This window comes from Syngnathus scovelli, chromosome 11 (genome assembly GCF_024217435.2).
Source record: "Syngnathus scovelli strain Florida chromosome 11, RoL_Ssco_1.2, whole genome shotgun sequence".
NCBI classification, from domain to species: domain Eukaryota; kingdom Metazoa; phylum Chordata; class Actinopteri; order Syngnathiformes; family Syngnathidae; genus Syngnathus; species Syngnathus scovelli.
In genome coordinates this window covers 7,768,079-7,781,815 of record NC_090857.1, presented here as the reverse complement: position 1 = coordinate 7,781,815, position 13,737 = coordinate 7,768,079, and the positions used below count along the sequence as shown (strand labels likewise).

At 41.7% G+C, this 13,737-nt stretch overlaps 1 protein-coding gene across 12 annotated transcripts in view; it reads right to left on the bottom strand.

The window, feature by feature from the left end:
• Nucleotides 1–13,688, bottom strand: part of LOC125977844 (inositol 1,4,5-trisphosphate-gated calcium channel ITPR1) — a 41,812-nt gene extending 28,124 nt beyond the window's left edge. For 7 of the 12 annotated variants that reach the window (XM_049734833.2, XM_049734829.2, XM_049734830.2 and 4 more), the window contains exons 1-27: nt 13,480–13,687; nt 12,741–12,855; nt 11,323–11,393; nt 7,358–7,467; nt 6,762–6,848; nt 6,424–6,582; nt 5,651–5,749; nt 5,425–5,508; nt 4,893–5,039; nt 4,726–4,821; nt 4,593–4,637; nt 3,704–3,858; nt 3,416–3,515; nt 3,169–3,329; nt 2,942–3,083; nt 2,704–2,862; nt 2,422–2,594; nt 2,205–2,324; nt 1,906–2,100; nt 1,584–1,835; nt 1,366–1,507; nt 1,118–1,289; nt 841–1,031; nt 636–768; nt 510–564; nt 267–432; nt 10–183 (exon numbers count right to left, since the gene is read on the bottom strand). In XM_049734833.2, coding sequence (XP_049590790.1) covers nt 10–183; nt 267–432; nt 510–564; nt 636–768; nt 841–1,031; nt 1,118–1,289; nt 1,366–1,507; nt 1,584–1,835; nt 1,906–2,100; nt 2,205–2,324; nt 2,422–2,594; nt 2,704–2,862; nt 2,942–3,083; nt 3,169–3,329; nt 3,416–3,515; nt 3,704–3,858; nt 4,593–4,637; nt 4,726–4,821; nt 4,893–5,039; nt 5,425–5,508; nt 5,651–5,749; nt 6,424–6,582; nt 6,762–6,848; nt 7,358–7,467; nt 11,323–11,393; nt 12,741–12,832 — 3,480 coding nt within the window. In that variant the 5' untranslated portion in view covers nt 12,833–12,855; nt 13,480–13,687. Of the gene's footprint in view, nt 1–9; nt 184–266; nt 433–509; nt 565–635; nt 769–840; nt 1,032–1,117; nt 1,290–1,365; nt 1,508–1,583; nt 1,836–1,905; nt 2,101–2,204; nt 2,325–2,421; nt 2,595–2,703; nt 2,863–2,941; nt 3,084–3,168; nt 3,330–3,415; nt 3,516–3,703; nt 3,859–4,592; nt 4,638–4,725; nt 4,822–4,892; nt 5,040–5,424; nt 5,509–5,650; nt 5,750–6,423; nt 6,583–6,761; nt 6,849–7,357; nt 7,468–11,322; nt 11,394–12,740; nt 12,856–13,479 lie in introns of all 12 variants that reach the window. The other 5 variants (XM_049734825.2, XM_049734831.2, XM_049734836.2 and 2 more) reach the window with 2 other exon arrangements.
• Nucleotides 13,689–13,737: the final 49 nt, after the last annotated feature.

Sequence of the window (13,737 nt, the reverse complement as noted above, 5' to 3'; positions counted from 1 at the left end):
TCTTATTACCTTTTTATGTTGAGACTCAGTGGCCATCCCTTCTCCTGTATCCAAGACCTCATCTGGACCCTGCCTTTTGTAGACCCATAGCTCAGACTTCTCCACAATGGAACGCAGTTGGTCCAGGTCAAACTTAATTTGTTTGTAGTTCTCCACATCTTGACTGGTGACTAGCAACTGGACCTGGTGACACGTTCAAAGAGGAGGACTGTAAAGACCATACAACCTGAGATACACAGACACTTTTGTATGATGTACGACAATACCTGCTTGAATGCCTGAAGGACCTCCTGCCTTTGACTGAAATGCCGAAAAAGCAATTGGAGGGCCCGAGAAACCAGAGGGGGATAGTCGTGCATGGTCAAGTGAAGAAGGACTCTCAGGAAAGTCCGTCCGCCGTGATCGTCCAGATCCAAAGGAGTGTTCTCTTCACTGGCCGCACAAAATTATACAAAATTACACAAAATTACCGCTTTGATTTGTGATTGCGATCCTCAAATTGTGATTACCTTCCACCAAATATCCCTTCGGCCTGCTCTTCTATGTGCTCGAAATCCAGTGCTCCTAAAATGGCACAACTAAGTGACGTCATTTATTTCTATATGTGTTGGAGACAAACATTCATCTCATCTCACCTGGCATATTGTTTGGACCTTCAACTGTTCCAGTTATGGATAACTCACTTTGGGAGTTGCTCTCATCAAACTCCCTTTTAAAGATGGACAGCAGACAGGAGATCCTGTAGTCCAGGCGGACGTTTAATATGAACTGTGTAGAAGAGCAAATCATAAAATTAGCTGTTTTTATTTTTGGAGGTCATCGCCATTGCTTGTCATGTACCTGTAAGATCTCAATGATCTTCAGCTTGGTGTCCATGACCAAAATGTCTTGTTTCTCCGGTTCAGTCTGAGTCTTGACAGCGCTTCCGTTGGCGGTACTATTTGATGTTGTGGGTAGAAAGCCGCCGCCTCGGAGGACCACTTGTGACATCAGCTCCCCAACGCCATGAATGGACCTTATCACATTACTGCCTGGAAGAACATACAAATAAATTCAAAAAGATAAAAACAAAATAGAAATCTGTTGTTAGTTAATTTGCCCTCGTAAGGATACTCACCCATTCCGGGTTTCATACCTTTGCTCTCATCTCCCTTTTCCAGCTTGTTGAAAGAGAAAATTGTGCTCACATGGACACAATCTAGAATAGCTAGAAGGATCTTGGTGAGTCTTAGTAAATCACTGAAGTTATAAAAGCCAAAATAAATCAGATTCCTGGACAGATTTACCACCTTAAGAAAAAACAAACAGGAAGTGATTATTTTATTTTTATAATCAGAATGCGAGCTATGATGCGGTCAAACTCACCTCAAAGGTGAGCTTATTCTTTTCTTTATCTGCAAAAGGAAAACTCTGGCAAACCACATCTCTGAGGTAGTTCTCGACAAACTCCATCGTCTGTGAGAATCGCTCCTTAATTTCATCTTTGGATGTGCCGTCGTTGTCGTAACTCCATAGAAAACACATCAAAACGATGAATACACACAAAGACATGACGACGTGCACAGTTTTGCCCGTCAACTCACTCGTCGATCGCAATTTCCGATGGGATCTCTGACCACAGTCGTGCGTATTTGACGGGTGTGACCTGTTCCTGGGGATCGCGATCTACGTGCATGTGCAGCATCATACGGCAAAACGAGGCTCGCAGATCATAAGGCAAGTCTTCGTCTGACATGCAGCGTAAGATTAAATCGACATCCAGCTGGCCGGAGATCTTGTTAATCGCCAGGTACTGCCTGTCCAAACACATCCTGGCAAACAGATTCAGCTGGTACCTGCCAAAGGAGAACAATGACAATAAAACTGAGCTCTTTTTATTTTTTTTAATCAGAAGGCCAGAAGTACCTATAGTAACTGATGACCTCCTGGTCCTCCTTTTGACCCTCCTTGGCATCCTGGGCCAACTCCCTGATGCTTTTGCTACGGATCTCTTTATTACTGTCCTTCCAGAATAACCACACTTCCTCCTCATCTTCCTCCGACTCCTCAGAGTTGTCCCCGAGCGCTTCCCCTTCAATTTCAAATCTTGACAGCACTAGTCTGCAGCAGGAAGGTTTCGAGAAAAAAAGAAAAAAAGATACATTTCCTAGAAAATGTTCAAGCCGGGCTATTTTGGACTCCCTTTTCGAGGAAAGAGCACTTACTTAGTTTCAATTAGTATGTCTCCGTTAGTGGGATCCAGCACAGCATTGCAAATCAGCTCTTGCGTCACAGGAATGGATTTATTCATGGACACGCATAAGTCCGACAAGTAGTCCAAGAACCTAGACAGAAGAACAAGACATTCAACAATCAACAACATAAATCATTCATTTATTAGAATCAAGTCAATGGTTCGTCACGCAAAGCAGCTTTACCAACCTGGGCTCACGGTTCTTGCGGACCAGGCTGACAAAGGTGTCAATCTCTGCAGCAGTAATGTGTTTCTCCAGTAACTTGCGGTTGTTATGGAGGAGAGCTGTGATAGTGTCTTCTGCCAGAACATCATAGCCGATTTGTTTCTGCATGAAGCGAAATTGTTTGGCAATATACTCCTGTGGATGCAAACAGGCAGACAATGACATCAAGATTTGCAAGATTTGATTAGTGCCGCTACACATGTGAGTTATTTCACTTGCAAATCAAGAACCGCTAGACCTCTACCTGGTTCTTGCGGTAGTCCTGTTGGGAGTGACGCAAAACCCGGTAACACAGTCGGCAGATGTGCCGGAAGGGGGCGTGGCGCTGGTCGGCGAGTTCCTCCAATCGAAGCATTGGACCATCGCCGCTGTCAGTAAATGGGGCTTGAAGCAGCTTGAAGATCTAAATCCAATAAAGGGTTCAAACATGTCTACAAAAGTCTGACAAGAATTTCTATGACGTGCTGAACTAATATTGTTACCTGTTTGAGAATATTCTGTTCTCTCATGAGTTTCTGCCTTTCTCGGTTTGGTTTGTTGACTGTGATCTCGAGAACATCTTGTCCATTGTTGGGAATGTCAACAACAAAGAACACTAGATCTTCTAGAAGTTTTGTAACTGCTCTGGTTTTTCCGAGAAAGAGAGGGGGAAAAAAAAAAAAAAAATCAACCTAATTTCAACGAACAAATAGCTGCTTTGACTCGGTACCTCCTTTCATTTTGTGTGATGGTGCCTTTCTCGAGCTTTCCAGCGATAGACGCCAACACTTTACTGGCATCGTTGGCAAAGTCGAGGTCTCGCACTTCAGCTGGGGAAACGGGCACAATCGCAAAGGCCTCTTTGTCCTCTTTCAGTGTGGACGTGCCAATCTGTGATTTGCAAAGGAATGTCAGAGACAAATATGGACTCACCAAACTCACATCAGTTGCTCGCTAACGTTTTATCGCACACTTACGCGAAGCATGACGGGTTTTTCCTCCTCTTTGTCGATGGGTTGGTTGGTGCTGTGTACCCATGTGTTGGTGCACAAGTGTCTGAGGCGCACGTATGAATTCCTGAAATCACATTTCCAGATTTTTAACATATGGTTTTGCTATTATTGTATCGCCAAAAGCGCTCATACAGTGAGTCTTAGGGCAAGTGAAATAGAAGCTGAATATAAACAAAGGTGCATGTTGCGCAACAAGATGGAGAAACAAGGTCAGGCCATCAGGTTGCACACGAAGCCAATTTACTCATGTACCTGGGTACGAGCGAGTCCCCTCCTCTTAACGTGGTGGGGTCCAACTCAAATATCGAAGAAATGTCATTTCCATCGGGGACGGAGACAAGTGTGTACATGACTTTATCGGGTACATTTCTCAAACGGGTCCGCAAGGCCTCTTGCTCCGAATCATGCTGGAAGCAGAAAACATGCAGTGTCAACATTCAAAACAAATGCAATCTGCTAATCCTGCATTTAATGGAAAACAAAGGTAAGCAGCTTTGTTAGAGAAAGAAGGGTTTACTGCCGTCTTACATACAGCGAGGGGATTTCTAGGAATGAGTGTGGGCGGGGCAGCAGGAAATGTAGATTGCAAAAGCATTATTGCTCTGACAACAAAATAAATGCTTGACTAAATAAAAATGAATTTTCCTAGTTAAAAGTCAAATGATTACTTTAATAATGTGTTTATGAGGCTAATAAACTTAATTACAATAAATCGCCTGCATTAAATTGGAAACTTGTATAATCTGATAATCAGATAGACATCTTAATGACTTTCTTGAATGTCTTTCTTCACTCAGTACAATTTCAAGGTGCGCCTAATGTTGTGGATAAATAAATGTAAACATTTAAATAAGCCAATAAATGCTATCAAGTTTGATATCTGATTTGTTTTTATTTCATTCCATTTTTGTTTTTAATCTATTGATGGATGCAGTGAAAGCCAAATCGAGAGCCTCCAGTTGAACACTGAAGTAGCATCATCAGTGGATGACTGCCATCTGCTGGTCATGAATAACCACAACTGTGTATACTATGCAGTACTGAAACAGCCAAAAAGTCTACCCTTATTTAATTTTGTATTTGTTTGAAATATCAAGATAGTTTTACTCGTTGTGGGAGCGAAACTACTTCATGTGCTTACTGAGGCTCGTGACTCCAGGCCCTCCTCTTCATATTCTGGATTCACCTATAAATACACAAAACACATTTTATTCAGGTTTGACTTCTCAAAATCCAATCGGACAAATTATTTTACTGTTTTGCAGTGGACTAACCTCTGCAGCAAGGTAATGTCCGGTGGCCAAGTGTTTAAACCTGAACAGACTGTTCCAGTAGCCGGCCCCGCCTCGGCAGGGATCGTGTTGTACGACCTGACGTGCGCACAGTTCAACTGTTACAGGCGGTTTGGAACAATTGCCCAGGAATGACTTTTTCTCCTCACCTCTATTTCCCAAAGGGCTTTGCTACTGGTTGCTGAGGTAGCCGACTGCCGCCCGGTGGTGCGAAGGAACACGTATTGTTTTTTCCTGTGATCATCGCAAGTGAGGAATTTTTCTTGCTCAGCGTGAAACAAGCGTACCACATCGCCCTGGGAAGAAGCACAAAGATTTTTTTACATTTTTTATTTACCAGCTACATTTTAAGATTAAAGGGACAACATGTACTGTGTGTCATCGTTTTTAATTAAATACAAATTGTGAGCCTAACTTGAATTCTGTCAACAAAGACTGATATTATAGATTACATGGTTAAAATTAAAAATATTTGGGTGATGGTGTAAAATAATAAAACTGACTTAGGACAATTTATTTTCTATTATCTGTGAGGGGGGAAAAAATGGCACAAATTATTGAGAAAGGATTAAATCCATAGTGTGCTGGCCCATATTTGGAGCTTTGAATGTGATTCAAATAATATGACAATGATAATAACGATCGTAAATTAAACGGAAAAAAAGACAAACTTTGACAAACCCCTTTTAAGACGATCTCCTGATTGTCGCTCCATTTCATGAACAAGACTATCTTCCAGCTTGTGTTGCAGTTGACAGAATTCACCTTAAAAAAAAAGTCGAATGTCACTGAAGGAATCATCTAAAACGTATTCACAGTTGAAGTACTATTGTAGTGTTTTGAATTGATTCGCCACTCCACAACCAAACATGGCCACGGAGAAATCAAATCATCAGCACCACCGGACCTCGTTGCATCCCGGGTTATCCACGAGTTGGTGTGTGCTGGCGTGGAGTGGCTGGCCTGCATTCACCGGGTTCAAGACCACTTTATCGCCGATCACCACCTGCCATCACACAAAAAGCCACCAACATGAAATAAAACCAAAAAAAAAGTCGTAGTTGTTGCCAACAGCTAGTATGCTAACTATAACAGCGATTATGATTGTTTATGACGGTAATGTGGATTTGATGGACTTTTTTTAAAGCAGCAATGAGTCCCTCGTGAAACTCAAGTTGATAATCAGTCCTCATGCAATAGCTAAAATGAGTTTGTGAGGAGCTTACGCCAGCTACTTATTGACTAGGTGCAAGCCGACAACAAGGTGCTCGTGCCAACAAGGGATTGGTGACCCAGGTAAAATCCGACTGGGCTGGCAGAGCTCAATGGATAGTCAATGCAATCTAATTTGCCATCTAAATTGACAAAGCAGATCTTTTTATTTTGATGTTTGCCGGTTGCTCCTTATCTCGCTGAGGAAACAGGAAACAGGAGACTCCAACATATCGTATGTTTTATGCGAGGGTTGCGCCGACTGAAGAGTCAAACGTGTGTCATCAAAAAACTTCCACAAAATAAGAGTCTGGAATCCCTTTAGCCATTGTTCACTTATTCATCATCTGACTCAAAAGGTTGGTGCTTTTATTGCAGGCTCTTAAAGGCTTTCTGAAAGCTTTTACTACACCATATTATGGGATAGATTGTCATCGCTAGCACAAAATATGATCATTTGTGACTCACACTGTCTCCGATGGAGCGCAGCTTGTAGAAGGGCTGGATGTAGAACCAGGAGCCTTCATTTCCTGCAGGGTCCAGCATCACCCTCATGGCGTTCTTCTCCAAGAGCGCAGGCAAGCGTTTGTTCACCGTCAGGTATTTGTTGCTCTTTAGGTGGAGGAGCTAAGAGGGGAAAAAGTTGTGGATGTGGTTAAGCTGGTACAATTTCATAAATTCATTCCAGATCTTATTTCAGAATTCTTATATCAGAAATAATGGGAATGCAAAAATAACCAAATTTTCCTACAATACAAGAATTCTAACTCGAGTGAGTGGGGCTATTTTCATATCTTATGACAAACCTGAATAACATTCCCGTACTGAATTACTGTTCCAAGCAGCTTTTTGTTTTCCGAGTCATTTTGTTTCTTCTCCAGATCAGCTGCATGCTATAAAAATAAAGTGAGGGAGGGGGTGAGCATAGGTGGTAAAGCACTCAGGTATCCACTGCATTAAACACAAGTTTGTCAATTTGAACACGGTGACTATAAAGCACTAAAAAAATTGGAAAAGACACAAACTATCCAAGGTAACAAAGTAGAGATGTCAATGTTTTTTTTAATTTTTTTTATGAGAATGTAGTCAGATAACCAACTGCTTTAAAAGGTATTGTGATAGCTTGAAGGATAAGGAGGAAAATGTAGAGGACAAAAAGTTGGAAGTAAAAGTCTTAATAATGGGCTATAAAAAGAATGTTTAATATACTGCCTCAGCAAAAGTACTTTGAGTGTGCAGAACATGTCAAATTCCTTCAAACCACGACAAGCTTCTTCTAAATCAGAAGAATAAAAATGTGCGGACATTTCTCAATCTCACATCTTCGTGTTGAGTGTTTGAGCTGTGTCCAGTGCCCTCGACCTGAGCGAATACGGCGAGGCCGAGGTGTTGTCACACTTACGTGGAGCTTGTTGAGGAGCACCGTGTCTGTGTTCCCTCCAGGCTTGGCCGCTTTCCAGAATTGCTTTTGGGCTGAGTAGCGGTTCATGGGACACAGTCTGAAGAGACAGTCTTCCAGACAGGTTTTTTGTTTTTTGTTTTTTTTTTAAATAAAGACAGAGGAAAACAAACAAACAGCAGTATGAGGCAGAACATTTTCCAAATGTTAAATATTTGTTTAAAAGAGAAGGTCTATTTCTAACATCAAAACATTCAACGTATTTTGATCAAGCTATCACTCGAGTTCCACTACAGACGCATTCATAAATGAAAATGGAAGCTCTTCAGCCGGGTTTGAAGACTACCAGGTAACTGTAAGCGTGTCAGTCTGTGTGCATGCAGTCATTTTGAAGATAAGAACCATTTGGTCTCGATCTCCGTAGGGCGTGCAAGCATTTTCTGACAACCCAAGGGAGTGCAAAGCTACAGCGGTGAGGTCAGTTTTGAAAGAACGGTAATGCGAGGCTCTTATCAGTGAATGCTTCACTTCATTTTCATAGATAGCGTTAAAGCAGTCGTCTCGTTTGCATGAGAACACGGTTGAGCTTAACGCAGTTCCTCTTTGAGCCTAGAGAAGTTCCTCTTCTTCGGCTGAGCTACGAGTGACTTCGCATCTCCTCGGCCCGATCTTCTATTTTGAGGGTGTGAGAAGAGGGAAGGAGCAGGAAAAGAAAAAAGCTGCACCATCCTTTCCCTGTTCTCTCACTCTCTCTACCAGCTTTGGTTGCAGCAACATGTCCAAATAAGGCCAAGCGAGAGAAGAGAAGTGGGATGAAAAAGAGGGTGGGGATTCCCTATCTTTAACGTCCTTATTCTTTCATCCGTTCTTTGCCTTTAGAAATTCCACAAATTTCATCAGGTCAATGCTCTCTCCATCTCTGCAAAATGTTCTTCAACCACATCAGATGTGGTTTACTTAAGCAGAACTCAAAATACTGTTTAAAAAAAAAAAAAAAAAACACAGGAAAGGAAGTGGCCGAAAAATGAGGAAGACAGGAAGACAGTGAAAGAATGTGAAGCAGTGAGAGAAAGAGAGCGAGAGTAAGACAGGCTGCAGGAACAGAGAATCTAAAACTTGCATCTGATAAATGTGCATTGTTCGTATTTCCACGAGTAAATGTACACTTAAATTATAGATTTTTTTCCATATGATCACTTTCAAACACTTTCTGTAAACATTTCAGTTTAGTTGTCATAGAATGCAAGTTTGGGAAATGCATCAGCCCGCAATTGTTTTTAATTAAAGGCAACTGTGAGAGCACATGTTGCTTTAGTTGTACTGAAACCCAGCTCAGAATTCCTTCTGGGGTCACTAGGCAGGAGAACTGCTGGGAGTAATCCGGAGCCTTGTATCTCCTGGAATCATTAACATTCTTGGCATGTAAAACAATCTTATATTAGCTAATTATTTTTTTAAACACTCTAGTTACAGTATGGCACCTCACTGTGTTATACTTTATACATATTTATTATCTTTGCAGTATTTAAACGGATGACAAAATCAAATTTGGTCCAACAAACTGATCAGAATATCAAATTTGACCTCAGTGAATGACTGCATTTACATATGATCACTTTAAGTTTTTTATAATGGTCACTATAGTGTGCATGTGTCGAAATTAGTTTGTTGCATTCTATTAGTTCACCACTTGATGGCAATAAAAATTGAAAAACTTCTACAGACTGTCCCTTTAAGGAAAGTTGGTAGCTATACAGATTAGGAAATGTGGCTTTTGTCCAGTGTTGAATAATTTTAAAGTTATCAAAAATGTCACGTGATACGAATGCTTCCTATTATCGCTGTAAAGTGTGAGCAAAATCTTCATGGAGTGAACGCAACATCTGGCAGGGACCTAAAAACACACATTGCATAAGATTCTGTTCTGATTCTATTCTGTGTTAAGTCAACAAAAGCCTCAATGATCTGGGTTGTACAAACTCGCTCCAAAGTTAAGAGATGGAGGAAGCATCTCATCATTTGTGCAGAGCATCTCAGGCAACAAATGCCATGTCCCACAATAGCAGCTTTGGATATTTCCGGTAAGGTGTCGCCAACTCCATTGGCAGTAAAACTATGCACTTACCGGTATGTTGGACTTATTTGGAAAGGAATGCACCAAAGTTAGTTCTATTTTGGGTAATTAACCAGCAGACAGCGGTCTTGGAGAGAGACATTGATTTGTGTTGGGAAGGACTTGAGGTCATTGTACAATACAGCTCTGTATTGCAGTCAGAGACATACTAACAAGAAGACCCTGACGTGAAACAAAACCAGGTAAACCCAAGATCTTGATCAGAACCAGTGATTGATTATTGGTTTTACATTGCCTTCCGCTGACGACCAATCAAATTTCTTTTCCGTGTGTCAGTGTGAGATATAGTCTGCATGAGTGAAAGTTTGATTACATTAAGAGTGCTTGTGTTTACATTTGGGGGAAATGTTGAGCATACCTCAGCAGTGACAGTACTCGACCCAGATGATACTTAGCAAGACCTGGAGGCTATCGACTGTTATAGCACAAACGTCACACTGTTAATATTGATGATAGCATCAGTTCGATCATTTCTGGATTTTGGATCCACAATTTAGTTTGGACGAATCCTCCGCACCGACATGGGCCGGGGAAGAGACAACATGTTCTTCTGGTTGTCATCCAGAGTCACGTCACACTGACATAAAGGCCTCTTCTCATCAGAAGCAGCTGACAAAGCACTTCAACCTCACTCAGAGTGTTACACAAGCACAGCTCAAATATACTACAACTAATTCATTTCTTAACTCAACCACAGGTTGTTCCTTGTGTGTTAGTATGATCCATCTGGAAAAAATAAAGATGGGGAAAATTTAGCATATTGCTTCTGGTGGAAAGACATTTGGCGCACAGTCTAGCTCCTGACGAGTCAATAAGGTGACGGAGGAGGGAGCATGGAGGATTAAAGGACAAAAAGTGATTAGCCAAATCCTTCTATACAAGTGAGACATCATGTTTGCTGCCAAAGATCCTCTTCAAACAGAGTTGCTGGTTATTTACAATGCCGAGTCCAATTGAAGCCATATTATATTCACAATGTGAATATAATAAATGAAATAAAACCACACACAGTAAATAATAGTTTGATCTTTCCCGGTCATCTATTCATGTAAACTGGAGCGAGTGTAAATAAATCGGAGAGCACACCAAAGTTTCTAAACACAATTAAAATGTCTGCCCTACTTTTAGATTGTAAAATATCCTCGTAAAAATCACTGTGACATCAATAAGTCTTAAAATGATTTGTGCCTCTGTGATTGTGAAACATGCTCAACAATACGCGGATGAGATTGAGCCTCGGCTCAGAATCGACTGCAATCTCCATTTCCACAGCAACGAGGAGAATTCCATTTGTAGATGGTTATCAAGCGGGCTAATTGGGAATGGCTCTGCTGCTTTGGACTGTTCTCAAAATATGCTCTGGTATAAACATTAGCCGTCTGAATCTACCAAACATGACCTTCCTTAAGGGACACATTTTAATCAGCTGTTTGCTGAGTTGATTGACAGAGTGTAAAGATTGCGCAAGATCAGAATCTTTCTGTGCAATGTAGGGCCCCCACAGAGACTCCAGCCTTAGAACCGAGGGTCATGAGTCTACTTCCTGTACGAGAACTATTTATAGCAATTACACCCAGAAACATCTCAAGGCTTTTTTTTTGTATGAAAACTTTTCCTCGGGTGCTCAGTTTCTGAGGTGAGATGGATGCAGCTCGAACATTGTCAATGGCATGCCTATTTGAAGTCCGGCGGGCCGAGGTACGTATTGTGGCCGTCACCAAAGAAACGCAGCACAACACATGGAGTGGTGTCTATCACTGAGCTCTTAGTATAAACACACAGCAGTTAGTGGGGATGATGTCAGACTCAGGAGGATACTCTCTGTGCCTCTTACCTCTGAACTTCTTCGGGGGGTTGTTGAGGTCCCCTGCATCGGGCTGGACCACACAGCGGTCATCCACCAAGCTGCAGAATGAAGCATTTTACGACACTGTTAAGTATTGTACATAGTAATTTTCTAATCAATAATGTATGGTGATATTAAATACAAGTGGTTCAAGGATGGACCCTTGTGGAACCCCACATGTGATCTTTGTTTGCTCTGACTCGTGCGTAGTAGTACCAATTGATTCAAAATAGTTGGAACATTGCAAGTAAAATTTGAACCAATTTAACACTTATTTAAACTAATTGAACATCTAATCAGTAGTTGGATTGAAAGACTAGTACTGGCAAAACTGGCATTAAAAAAAAAGTACAGTATTTCGAATAGTGAGAGTTTGATGCTAGAAAGGATTCATCCTAACTACATTATTTCCTAAAGTAGCAACTTCTTGATTCGTATTTAAAAAACAAACAAAAATGTTCCCACTGTATGAATGTTGAAACTCATTGTGAAGAATGTAGCCAATCATGTGAAGAATGCAGATGAGCTGGTGGGTACGCATGGAGAAAATAGCAGCAGGTCAAAACTGGTATGACAATTTTGCAAATTTATGCGCTTTTATGTGCGTGGGCCGTTGTGGAACTCAGCAAATGCCGCAAAACCTCTCTAATGACTTGGTCTTTATACAGGAGGTCATTTCACTTTTTGATTGAATCTGCAACAACATGACTGATACTGATTCCACAATAGACAATATTATCTTCTATAGTCCGACAAACCTAAAGTTATCATTGTTATCACAAGGGGCAGTTGGAGCGAGCAAGATACGATGATCAATATTTTGTTGTGACAAGGTGACATGTCTGGTCCAGACATGTTGAAGGAAAAGTGTCTAAATTTTAATAGCAACCTGTCAGACCAGGCATGAATGTCGACTTGAGCTAATTGCATGCTTTTAGCTGACGTTAGCTAACCTTCCCACAGCACAAAACCAAGCAAGCACACAATGCTCGCCTTATTTACATACTAGGGTTGCTGAAATATTGTGAATCCCTTTCCATTAGTTTTTGGATTAAGATTAACTTCAGATGAAGCAGGCAAATGTTTTAACATCAGAAACCTGATGGTCCATCGCTTGTGGATGCACATGACAGCTGTCTGTAGCTCAACTCTCAGGCTCTCCAGCTGTTTCTGTGCCCTTTCTGTCAAAATGCAAGTGTCCCGATTCCCCTGGCTCACACGCTCCCTGGTGTGCTCAACTTGCTTCATTTCAGCTCTCTCACCATCATCTGGTTCTGACTCAAAAGCTGCCTCATTGTTATTGATAATTTGAGGTAAAAATCCTGTATCCTTGTCTTGGTCAGACATGTTCCAAATTCTGATCACATCCCTAGCAAGTGTATTGTGGACCAGTTGAGTGTGCTTACCCCAAGGTGCTGATGAAACCACTGGTGGACCCCTCTGCATACAGGGAGCAGATATCCCCGATGTGCAGGAAGCTGGACATTTTATCCGACATGTTGGATGCACACTATGGAGCACCTACAGGAAATCAATTTCAAGAAACATTTCAATATGACTGTGTTTATCCAGTATAGCTGTGGTCAAAAATAGAAAAAAAAACCTTCTATCCAGGATTCTGCCAATGCTAGTTTGCCTATTCTGACAATTAGATCATTTAGGGTCAAATTTAGATGTGAGGCTGCTGCAACTCCATGCATTTGCATAAATTTGCAGGAAAATTCCATTTCATGATACAGCAATAGATTGCTACTGTTTGCAGTCTGAATAGTTAATAATTAGGACTGCAAACAGGAAGCTGTGCACCTGCAACAGGTCCACTTTGCTCCATCTGACAAACCTCTTACTGAAGAAACCCAAAACATACTGGTTTTCACTGCACATGAACCAAAACATTCAAACTAGTACAAACAGCCAGCTCATTATGCCAGCATTGTCATTATTTGTGACTAAATAAAAAAAACTGCGTGAGCAAACAGAGACATAACTGTCATTTAAAAATCAAGAAACATGGTTTGAACTAACGATAAGCACTGGTTAACATGAGCTGTGGGAAACGGTGTTAGCCATTTATGGAGCGCCCAATCTTCTCTGCAGGGAAGAGGATGAAGATAAGGAAAAGAAGTTGAAGATCCCAACTTTTACCTCGGCGGCGGGGAACGCTCGGATGTTCGGCTCTCCGAGAGCCAGCTACGGCAACATGATGGCGGCTCCGGTCTCTCCTCGTCCAGCCGAGCGATAGTGAGAGCCTGCGGCGTGAGACAAGCCAGGATTTGTAACTGTGAGGAGGCCAGTAAGGAGAGGAAGGGACAGGCGGTGCTCTGCTGTGCGGTGCTGTGCGGTGCTCTTGAGTTTGAGCTGGGCGCACTGCCATTTTACACCGCGTGGAGGCACTGTTGCTTT